General features: G+C 32.8%; 1 protein-coding gene across 2 annotated transcripts in view; it reads right to left on the minus strand.

The window, feature by feature from the left end:
* The window catches only part of LOC149786226 (uncharacterized), a 65563-nt gene that overhangs the window by 38549 nt on the left and 13886 nt on the right, over positions 1-13128 (minus strand). Inside the window, exons 12-15 of one of the 2 annotated variants that reach the window (XM_089976606.1) lie at positions 12481-12591; positions 11458-11548; positions 10030-10091; positions 8978-9713 (exon numbers count right to left, since the gene is read on the minus strand). In XM_089976606.1, the coding sequence (XP_089832732.1) occupies positions 9562-9713; positions 10030-10091; positions 11458-11548; positions 12481-12591 (416 nt within the window). In that variant the 3' untranslated portion in view covers positions 8978-9561. Of the gene's footprint in view, positions 1-8977; positions 9714-10029; positions 10092-11457; positions 11549-12480; positions 12592-13128 lie in introns of those variants that run through there. The other variant, XM_089976605.1, reaches the window with a different exon arrangement.

The raw sequence follows: 13128 nt of genomic DNA on the forward strand, positions 1-13128 counted from the left end.
CAAGCTTCTTCAAGCGTGTCTCTTATCGGGGAAATCGTGAGGACAAATTTCAAGCTACAGCTGTGGCGAAAATCTCAGTCATAGAAGACCATCCCCGTTGTAGGCTTACAAACAACACTGACTCGTTTTCAGTGACTGGTACAAGACCCAATAAATTATGGTCCTTTTGAACGCCTCCTTTCAGCAGTTGGCTGACGTTTTGCGCTAGCTTTTGTAAGATAAAAGAGACATCTCTAACTGCTATCTAAAGCTACTGCCCTACGATATATGACGTGTTCATACATTTAGGAGTCATTGGTAATTATAAGGCTCTACCGTACCTATTGGTTAATTCTGATATTAATAGGCCAGAATCTTTCATATGTTTCCCAATCTTGGAAGGAATATATTGGAGTTTTGGACGAAGTTCAACAAAGATCTGTTCGAGCCTTTAGCCAAACCGTTGCTGAAGATGTTATCATAAGAGGCATGCTTTCTAATGAGTGTAGATTCGGCATGCCGAGTGAGTGAGTTGAATGACCTTTCAGTGGACCAGAACTATACCCAGTCCAACCAATTTTCAATGTGTTTTCTTCAGGTTGAGTTCTCTGTAAATGTAGCCAAATGAACATTTTGATATTTACTCGCAACATATATGTAAATTAAGAACTCTTTATGCTGCTATGTTTGAGTTATCATATAATCAGTGCTGAAGCTGCTTATTTCAATTGTATCAGCTTTTAACGCAATATGTAAATCTGCATACTTTCTTCAGCAAATATCTTGTTTTTGTCTTGTAATTTTGAAAGTTATTCTTCGACACAACCAGCTTTTAAGATTTTAAACTGCCCGAAAACCTCAAAAGCATACTACTTTAAATGAAGATCATAGAGCACATTAGCACAAACATCGATTATATATATGGATAAGAAGACACCGCATGTCTATAATTGGTCATCATCTTGTTGGCTAATGTTATGGTTTCTTGAAAATAAAAGCCAAAATAAAATGTTTATATAGTTTCCTTTGAATCTGAAAATATTTCACGATTTTCTCTGTTCACGCTTGACAAATTAAGTTGCATAATTTTCACTTTTCCTTTAAAAGATTAAAATATAAATAATGCTGATAATTCTTTTCCAATTCTTACTTAATGTTTAATTTACCATTGTTTTTATAATAAGTTTGAGATGTTGCATGGAATTATAAACTGAAACAAGTATCGATAGGTCACGCAAATTCGTTAATAAAAATAGTGTCACTTCCCTTTAAACCTTCAATGTTACATCCATGCTGTAATGTATATCATACAGTTTTATAAAATAAACAACACATGCACGTAGAATATATGACCGGTATCGATTTAATGCTTCATCAGACTGAAGTCAAACTGAATTCAATATCATTGCTTACGTCATAAATATATAAGTGATTTAATGTTTGTTAATTTTTTAAAATGTATTTATATATTTAGTTTTTATTTATTTTATAAAGTGTGCATTATACGTAATAAAATATTAACACAACTTTATATATATATATATATATATATATATATATATATATATATATATATATATATATATATATATATATATATATATATATATATATATATATATATATTTATATACATATATATATATGCATATATCTGATATTGTTTTGTAACCTTTATCTGTCTATTACGGATACGGTTGGATGGGGCGATTGCAGTTTTGGAGGCTTCGTTTGGTGCATTATTTTCCTTCTACTTTGACGTTCAACGAATCATTTTGTATAATGTTCCTAAGCAAGCTATACAGGATGTACTCGCATTTGTTAATCGTTATAATTTTATTACGTATGGCCGTTTAAGAAAGCTCCATTGACATCAAACTCTGGCAGCAGAAACAATCCTGGTCTCGCAAGTATCACTACGAAGTGAGTACTAAGTGGAAAAATTTCCCATCAATTTTTTTCCGTACAAACGTTTTCCGTCTTCGGAAGCCTAAGGACCTACATCTGTAGGCTAAGGTGAAAACCGTTGTTCCTCAGCTCAAAACACTTTTAATAGATTTAATCCATTCTAAGTTGAAGCACTGAATAGTGTCTGAAGAATTACGTTCTTGTACATGAAAGAATAACGCTATCATGTTTTCTGGCCATACATGATGTCATCTTCCAAAAAGGGCGAGTCCGTAGTTTAAACAAACGTTTATTAAAATTGAGTGATGCACGCTGTTGTATAGATTTTGATTGATACAATTCATCGATAAATGCGGTAAGCAAGCTCTTGTTTGAACTTCGACTTGAGATATCTATGGTTCTTCATTCATACTATAGAAAACAATAATATGATAAAGTTAGCTTCAAGGAAACGTAACTACTCTTAAGTTTCTTGTATACATTTCTTAAAAACGTCCTTGATTTAATAATTACTCGAAACTACTGTGGTAACGATTTAGAGTATGACGTATTTGAACTATGCAAAAAGAATGATCAGGAAGCACTGGCAGAATAAAAACTTTAATGTTGTTGGCAAAGAAGTCAGCAAATACTATTCTTTGAACCAAAATTTTAAAAAACGTTTGAACAACGTACAAATGTGGACAAAAGTTAGCCAACTAAACATGGCGTTTACTATTGACCATTAGCTGAAGCTACAACATACAGTCATGGATAAACGTTAAGCACACAATGTAGGTATAAATAACGAAGGATAATTACGTACTGAAGTCGCCATGTAACCATATGTGAGAGAGGTATGAATTTTTGCCCCTCTCTTGTGGAAGAGATCAGTACTCAGATGTACCAAAACTGAGATTGCAGTGACTTTGCATTATATGTTGGCAAACATTATAAATAGTTTAGTAGCAGTAGTACATATTGTATTTATAATGATTTTTGTGTTACGAACTCTGAATCACGGTCCGAAAGAGGGTGCATTCCGAGGTTAACATGTAAGAGGGACGTTGTGATTTGCCACAATCTGCAATTGATGTGACTACAGGTAGTAGTAGTAGTAGTAGTAGCATCCTGTCATAATGTTTTAGTTGAATTTAATTTGAAAATTACCGAGCTAAACAAATCGTAAATGAAAACAATTGTAAGAAAATAAATTTAAATATTGTTTAGAAATATAGAATTTGTAACAGACAATTTTAAAAGCAACGGAAATTCCGTATAATTTGCATGTACTGACGGGCATTCTTTGTAACACATTATGAGCACAACTATACTCTTATACTTTTGCCGTCAGTTGAATGGTGTTTAATTGAATTAAGGGGTATGACTTTGAAATAAAACATGGTATAGGCTTTCTCCACAGTCTTACAAAATAGTTCCTACAGTTACTTTAGACAATGGCCGTTTTGCCCAGGAATTTCTGCGTTTGCCATCCTCTGCGACAAGTCATACTTCTATGCACATTTTAAAATTATTACTGTGCACATGTATCGCCAATACTACTATTTATCATGTTTATAAAACATGAAGGACGTGCATACTCGATCCTTTATAAACGGACTTTAGTCACTGAAAAGGTTATCGATAATTAATCGTGTAAACTCGACACATTCGACAGTCACTCTTGAATCGTTTTGTTGGTTATGTGTTCCTTCTATTGATATATGAACTTCTGTTTGATAAAGAATGTTTCCTTGTTTAAGATTTATGAGCTTTCATCACTAATATAGTCTTAAAGGCTTAAGCTGTTTGCACTGAAACCACTTTTCAATCCCAATCAAGTTGTATCGGTAACCTTTCTGAAGAACATATACTGAGTCAGCATTATCCAGCCAATCGATTCTAGAAAGGAGTCTTTTAGTATTCCTGTCTATATGAACCTAAATTTTGTTTTGTATATTGTACAGTTCCTGTTTGGTACCTTGCCAAAAACTGAATATGAAACTGGACTTATCTAATACTTTAAACTATAGCTCACAACTGTTGTTAATGGGTGATGAATATCTTTACAATTTCAGTCAACCGATACAGTCCACTACTAGAGTCATTAACAAGTCGATGATGTTAATCGGTCACATTTATTCTATGCACACTGAATTTATACTGCAGATATTCGCCCCAAACATATTTTCGCAACGATTTTTATGTTAAAAACACAATACACAAATAAGCATATAGCAGCAATTGTGCTATATATTTCGTTGATTATGAAACTAAAATGCTAGGATCCTACAACGAATCAGAAAATAATACTGATATCAACAAATTTTTGATATAGTTGTTGAGTTTTGAAACCGAAAAAAAAATATATTTACTTTGATCAAATACGTTGAACCAAAATATTATTTCCTTGCTATTTATTCTACTCTCTGACAGCGGAAAAGGTTTTAAACGCAGACTTTGTTTCTGTTAAAAGTGATTACAAACACCTTGCAAAGATGTGTCCCGATAATATGAGCTCAAAGGCCGACATGGGAAACGTTATAAATTGTCATACTATGCCTCTAACATATCCTTTTCATGTAAAGTGAATATAGTTAACACGATGTCATAAATATTTACATATTTGTAAGAAGGTCGTGCGACATATGTTTATCTTTACTAATTGAGCCAAAAAAGATACAATGACCAAGCCAACGGGTGATGCAAATAGAAGTGAATTGAAACTCAGATTCATAGATCCCGGTGATCCTTTACAATTAAGGGAATGGATGCAGCTCTTTGACAATTTGTAAATAAATGATAATGCCTAAGTGCGTCAAACGTTTGACGACAGAAATATTACTTGGAAGCCATTATAATATGAACAGGAAAGAAGCTAATAAAGTTAACAACTATTGAAAAGAGTGGTACTCAAAGAGCTAAAAATATCTCAGATTTATAAAAAATATATTGACCTAAGAAATATATTGGAGGTCAGCAAACAACATGTAGCTCACACTTACGGTCATATAAATAATCAGTCCCTGTTCTCCACACTAAATTATCATGTACGTACTAACAAGAAATGCACATTGTTTTAATATTTTGATTGAACGTAGAATCAATGTGTCTGGCAGGATTTAAAATAAGATCTCGAAACACTATGAGAAGTTGTTAGCTATAATAGAATGGAACCAGTAGCGTGATTAGTAGAGGAACATACGCTAATATCTCTTGGAATATTTGATCCTGACGAACTAATTAAAATAGGTTTCCATTTAACACGTGCAGATTTCGATGAATACAGAGAAAAGACACTTGGCAACCTAGCTAAAAAGTTGTGCGACAATGATTGTTGACTCATGACTTCAAAAACAAGGATGATGATTTTAATCTGGATGCATCTACTCATCCCGAGGTATCTAACTACCCTGAAAATAAGATAAACTTGAAAGATCTATTCAAACGCAAATTGATGGCGTTTCTTTTTGTTTATTATGTGGGGTTTCCCGTTTCTTTTGTTTTGTTGGGGGTAGGTTGAGAGATTATTTTTGGTTGTTTTTTTTGTTGCTTTATTTTGGATTGCTTTTTTTCTGATTTCCCCAGTTCGGTATCTCCCACTCAATTAGATTTTGTTACTAAATCTCTCTCTTATTATTCTCATCTCTTAGGAACAGTTTTGAATTATACATTTTACTTACCATGACAAACAGGTCGTGGTTAGAAAAATATTTACTGATGATCGAAACAGATCACCTAAGATGCAGTTAGATTAAATACTGTATGATCTAAAGTTGCATAAAAATTGTCGTATCCGTGGAAGAAGTGTCCTCCTATCGAACTGCAAAATCAGGTGGAGATGGTCGAATAAGCCCAAAAGAACTCTGTTGAATCTGGTGACAATGGGATACCTTTTGTGTTATTCCAAGTTACAGCCAAAGCCTTGTCAACGAGAGATCACTGACGATTTTTCTGCTTAATGTAGTGTGTTAAATAGTGATCTGCTGGTTACGTTTGATTTGAATTATGTAAAGGGTGTGGAATGCATGCGAAGAAGTACTTACGTAGGTGAGTGTCGTTTCTATAAATTTCCCATAAGCTTAGTTTCATTAAATTCATGCTATAGATATAGCTATTATTCTTATATCCGCTGGTTTGTTTTAGATGTATCTGTAGTCTCGGGAAGTTTCATTGTATATAAACCAGGACGCTCAGGAAACATAACTATAGTTGGGGTAATTGAAATGACAATATTCCATTAAAGGAGTTTCTTTTGCTCTATGTTAAGCACAAGCACTTGTTTAATTAAAACTTGTGCACATATTTTAGTCAAAGTTTACATTGCTATCAATTTTAGTGAAGTCATAATTGGAGACGGAGTGTAACTGTAATCTTAAAACAGACATTTAAATTAAAATACATATGATTTTCATGTTTTTTCAACCGAAATCTTGTATATGTAATTTCCAAATAATAAGCTATGAAACTTTGATGTACCTGACACGGTTTCGATGTCTAATTGTGGTGAGGTTTTCTGCAAAATTCAAGTAAAGTTAGCAAGCTTTATGACTATTTCAATAAGTGACATGACCAATTATATCTATTTAATGGATTTCTTTTTTGCCATTGAAGAAATCTACATGCCCTTATTAAACTATTCAAATCTGTATTTCCTTGTTCTATCCTGATACAATTTTTTTTCTTTCTCCTTCTCTCTCTCTCTCTCTCTCTTTCTGTCTATGAGAATGAACATATATTGAATTGTATTAAGACTGATAATCTTTTGATAGATATATATTTTATCAAGGAAGCGCCATTGAATAGATGTATAGAAGTGAACTAAAAAGAAAACAACAACAGGAAAGCTTTAAGCATCAACTTCTTAATTTATTTTCTACTTGAAACCTGAAAGGCATTAGTGACTGAACTTACTTGAACTCTTGCTATTTGATATTATGTGTAATCGATAAAGTATTGTATGCCTTTTACACTTTCTCGCAAACAGATATAAATCTGAATTAAAAACAGTAATAAAGCTATATATTTATCAGTTCTAACCCCTAATAAAATCCACATTATGCTTGAAAGCGATGGAGAAATCGGGTATTGATGAGTGTGATTGTCAAGCGAATTGAAAGTTCATTAACCGCAAATTATTGAAGAATTTTGGAACTTATTTTAATCGTCTTAGTAATGCAGCCGTTAGTCGCATTGGTTTAGAATGGTGAAGATAGAAAGCCCTGACTTACAATGTGTAATAGAAAGAAAATCCTTCTTTTCAGTCGATATAAATCAATATTGCTGCCGTAATTAAGTGGGAAATATTGTATGGTCAGTAGTGTATCCGCTTATAGTATCGATACAATTTTTCATCTTAATCATTACAAATCTCATATATCATTAAACTTAAGTCTCTCTCTCTCTGTCTGCCTGTTTCTCGTTGTTTTTCTCTCTCTCTCTCCCTCCCTCTCTCTCTCTCTCTCTGCAAACACTAGTATGACTGATTTCGCTGTCTGTGCAGATGAAGCTACTAACGTCGGTATGACAGCTCTGACCGTGGGGAAAAAAAGCTTTTAAATAACATAAGAGATCAAGAAAAACCAAAAATAATACTTTCCTTCAAAAAATTCACTTCGTCCGCTCTTTGCACAACTTCCCAAGGTCCAACATGGATATTATAATGTCTACGCGTTAATGGTTTGACAAGACAGTATAATGAACTCGAACGTTGCATAATAATTTAAATGTTAACCCACAGTTTTCAAACAAAACGCAGTTAAATTAATCTAGTAATATTCATTCCGTTAGCAAAGTACACTATGAACTCTTCAATGTGTTAACATATCCAACGGCATGAAATGGCAAATGCTAACTTCCAAGGCATCGCTGGAAGATCTTGTCAAATAATCGTTAAACTATACAGTGCCCATGTATACACTTATTAGCAAATGTATTGCATAGTGATCCCCAATACTTTGCATATTGAGTCATGAAATACGATGATGAGACTGTGCGCATTTGAAATCACCACAGGTAGAATGGAACAAGTCGATAGTGGGTTAGGTTAAGTTTTAATGACTCTTTCATTTTATTGACCATATTATGCCATTAAAATGGAAGCTAAGTGCATTTCTCAAAGACACACCAAGGCAGTTTTCCCGAACGGGCGGGTTTTCAATCCGCGACCCATTTGATTATGTCTAAGACAATATTAATTGACCTACGGTGGCTCCCTACAAGTAGGTAAGATTTGTGTGTACTTCTCTTGTTGTGCTGCATGTTTACCTTTACTTCGGACTTAAATGTCCCATAGCAAAATAGACACTGTTTCAAGATTAAACTTTAAACATTATGACTGCATTAAGTTTATCACTTTTGCTAGCACCCATTAAATGTAAATTGTATTACGTTTTTTTTATTATGTACCAGAGAAGCAGGCTAAATACAGCATTCTGTCGAATGTTTCTTCAATTAATATAATCATAAGCGTGAGATAAAAGAAAGATCTTTACTTGTAACTGATGCTATAAATGTGAAACACAATAATGTTTCCTGTCAGGTCACTCCTGTCATCCTTTGTTCTTTTCTTAAGATTTTGTTGTTTATAAATGATGTTACTAATTTTAACTTGATACCTTTTCATAAATGTATGTGCATGCATAACTTATGTTTGAAAACAATATATAGACAACTGTTTCGATTTCATTTTATGTAAATTAAGTCATTGGTATTTGATATGACATTTTGGTATTTATACAATCGCACATTTCACTATTAAATTACACATGGTATATGCGTCATTGCGTGCCGAAATGGAAAACTTGCAATATTATTATTGTTTGCCTCATCACCTAGCGTAGATAACTGCACTTTTTCAAGATAGTTTATATAAAAGATGTTCCATTATGAGATAAATAAATTTCAAAACTCTATGTTCATGTTGTTATTAAATCATATTTTATATGTTGAAAATATTGCTTGCACAGTAGATAATATATTCAACGTGTTTAACTAACAATTGAACTCTCAGAAGAGCCTCTCAGTTTAAAAACAATTTTCACCGGAGCACGAATTATTAACGACTTCTTAATTAATGTTTCTTTATTTAATATCACAATGCAGCAATCAATTATGAGAATATTTTTTATTCATAATCTTCACATTCGTGGCATAATGCAATACAAAAATATACAATGTACATTAACAATAAATTTGTGAACAACTTTTGAACTTTCTTGAATCTACCCTCAAAACATTTCAAACTGCCATCATTATTTTAAGGAATTTTATGAAAGTAATTAATTGTCTTTTTTTGTGCGAACTCAGATAATTTTGATGTACAATCTATATTTCCTACATTTGAACATAAAATATGTCTTTCCATTTTTTAGCCTAATGCTTCAACATGTACAGCTATCCATCTTATATTAAATCATTTGTATATGTTTGTATCAGAGACATACGAATAATCTGTTAGTGCCACCCCACAGAGGTTAGGAGTGTCTGCTTTATAGACATATAGAGTATACATTGTAACAATCCCAGAGTAAAAGCATTTGTTTAGCTCTTCTAGTTAAACAGGTTAAATAACTTTTAAAACAAAATAAAAGCCTTTTAAACCTTGAATATTATTCAACAACATGATCATTTAAAAGACGATAAACAGACCGATGATACGTCTCATATTCATGTAGTAGGTTGCATGCTCGCATTTTAGGTGCCAAGTTCCAACCGGTCTATTCCATTTGTAATCCTGTCATTATTGTATTGTTGGTATTCTGGTATCAATGATTTATTGAAGATCAAGCTTGTTATTGGCGGGGCTGGACGCGAGACTCCCAGAGATCCATTCTTCCATCCTCCTACTGAAAATAGTAATCATGTTTAATGATTGTGATCAATGTGAATGGAAAAGTGCACACATTTGCATATCCAGTGTCGACAAATAACTAAATATACACAAAGTCTATATTTTCTCCTGCTATGTTATTGACTAAATTCCAAATACAATGTTCTTCCATTCAGAAACATAATTTCAATAATTTCAAAATCATTTTTTTCTTTCATGATACTTAATCTATTAATCGTTAAAGACTACTTGAACCTCATAGAATACAATTTACTCTAACTTAATGCCTTAATCGACGATAAAATTAGTGTCAAAATATACAAACAACATACCATTGAACTCAGACGGTGCTTCACTGTTAAGAGTCGTTGTAGAATCGCTCACTTTGTTAGCCCTATCATAAAATGAAAAGTATACAATGCATTAAATGTAGGAGCTAAGTTCCCGTATACAAGCAAAAGGAACATTAATTATATTTTTTGCATGGACGAAGTTGTACCGTGTGTATTACACCATTAGTCAGTAATGTAAAACATCTCGATATTGCACCGTATGTATTACACCATTAGTCATTAAGGTAAATGTCTCGAAGATATTCCGTGTGTATTACACCATTAGCCAGAAATGCAAACCATCTCGATGTTCAACCGTTTCTATGACACCATCGCTCATTAATGCAAACCGTCTCGAAGATGTGTATTACACCATGAGGAAGTAATGCCAACCGTGTCGATGTTGAACCGTGTGTATTACAACATTACCCAGTAACGTAAACCGACTATAAGAAGTTGTACCGTGTGCATTACAACAATACTCAGTGATGTCAATCGTCTCAAAGTTGTACAGTTTGTATCAGACCATTGCACAGTAATACAAACGGTATGTACAGTGTGTATTGCACGATTAGTCAGTAGTGCAAACCATCTCGAAAATGTCCAGTGTGTATTGCATTACTACTCATTAATGCAAATGTCCCGAAGATGTAGTGTGTATTACACTCTTACCTAGTAATGTAAACTGCCTGGAAGATGAACCGTGTGTGTAACGCGCCATTACTCAGTAATGCACACCGTCTCCAAGATATACATTGTGTATTGCACCAATACTCAGTAAAGAAAACCATCTCTAAGTTGTACAGTGTGTATTAATATATAACTCATTCATATAAACCGGCTCGAAGATTACTTTGTGTATTACACCATTACTCAGTAATGTAAACGGTCTCGAAGGTTTATGTTTTCAAATTTATTAGTAAACCATATGCTATTAGGTAAATCTGCCTTTCCAAATCTTGGCTATTTGATAGTAATAATTATGAGTTAGCGGTCGTAAGTTCGCTAACCCAAAACGCCATGCATTGTTCAACAGGGCAGAATAAAGAGGAATATATAATTTGTTTCTCTTTGCAAGGAAGATAATCCATAAGCGTACAACATGTTTTATAAACCTTGTCTTTCTGTATATACCGGCTAATACGATGATGGATAGCCGAATTACAAAATTAGAGATTCACAACATTTATACAACTATTTGTTACCATCCTATATTAACTATGTCGATTTAGATTCATCATTACATTTATGTAATTAAGAATGTTTTCTGATATAATTGTCTTGACCAACATTATTTTATGTTACAATGATTACTGAGAATAAAAACACACACACACAAAAAACAATTGGACATATTTGCATTTAAAAAAAGATACCTAAGGAAGTTTTGAAAAAAGTAAATCTATCATACAAATGAGAAGCGATTACCTTCTCTTCCTTCTTCTCACAATCAAGATGATTAGTAGAGCTAGAAGCGCTAGTAGAAGCAGGAGTAGGGGCAGTATTAGCTCTAGTTGAACTGAAAAAAATATTTTCATCACCATCATCGTATGACATTGCTATACATATCCATTATGATAGAATGTAAATCTGCAATTCTTAGATAGGGCCAAACAGTTTAATATGATTGGCCATGTGGTAAATCTTTTATTCATCGCTATTTATCTATAATGTAGCTAACAATCTCCAGTTGTACTTAGCTCATTTTAGAGGGTAAGTGTATGGAACAGGCATTGAGCGAAATAACTTCAAGACGTTTTTATCAAGCAAATATATTTTTTCAAGTTGGACGTATAACATTATATAACTACGCAATATTTCTAGTATGATCCTTTTAGCATAAAAAATAAATATCTGAATGATTTCCATGTATTGGATTGCAGTATGTGGAGTTTAATTTTGGTTGATTTTGGTGTATGTGGGCAATAGGACCTTTCCAATATTTTTTTATTGCTGCCATATACGTTGTATTCGTTCTTGCAAAGAACTACAGGAATGGTTTATTTTTAGGTACGACTTTAATTTAAAAAATCCTGAAGATGATGACAGTGCAAGGAAAAAGAAGTCGAAATGTTTAAGAAGAAAATGTGATAGTTTCTATAATTAATACTTTTGTCATTTCCCCGTATGAATGGAGTGTAATACCTGTATTACAGAATAGTTTTGTAGTAAGTGGTTATAACTTGATAATGATTGTGATTATGATGACAAGAACAGTGACGAAAGTGAAGAGAAAAAGAAAGAACAATATGGTGCTTGTGATTACTATGACAACTGATGACGACGAATACCGATGATGAAGAAAAAGAAGGATCAGAGAAAGGAAGAGGATGATGCTGTGGATGTGATTACACCGACTATGTTGACAAAGATTACAGAAGGAGGATATGGAGCATGTGGTTAAAGAAGATACAAGAATTGGACGTTTTATATATTTGAAGCATATCATACCATCCGCGCAATTCTTTCCACGCCAACCAATTTGGCATTTGCATGAGTATGAACCAGCCATATTTGTGCAATCTCCATGTTCACAAGGGGTATATTCACATTCGTTAATATCTGAAATGCAATGCATGAAAATAATAGTTTTCTTCAAAGTGAGAATTCAAATAGACATAAATATATATCATATCAAGTAACAGAGAATGAGTCTCCAAGATTATAAGAAACACATCTACATACTTTTACAGCATTTACGATACACATAACAATGTAGAAATAAGTATAATTTATTTGTTACTTAGAATGTTTTGGGGAAAATCGGTACATTTGTACAACGGTATTCATAGTGCTACCTAAATTATCTATATAATACAAAAGACATTCCAGTCACAAAATGGATTGAGCATACTCAATTAATAATCAGTAAGTTCTTATAATTTAATCATTGTTTTCAAGGAAAGAGAACTAATAGTTTTCTTTTTGCTTCGCCCAAACAGCTATATTCTATGTTAATTCTAATATTCGATTATTTATTCTATCTCAGAAACGTTTTGAATATTATACAGTAAAATCAGCAATTTATAATCTATATTTATCTAAATAATCTGTAAAATTTCGATTTGCCATGCACATCAGGAATAATTTACAAACCAA

Source organism: Sinohyriopsis cumingii, chromosome 12 (genome assembly GCF_028554795.1).
Source record: "Sinohyriopsis cumingii isolate HCF-2022 chromosome 12, ASM2855479v2, whole genome shotgun sequence".
NCBI lineage: Eukaryota > Metazoa > Mollusca > Bivalvia > Unionida > Unionidae > Sinohyriopsis > Sinohyriopsis cumingii.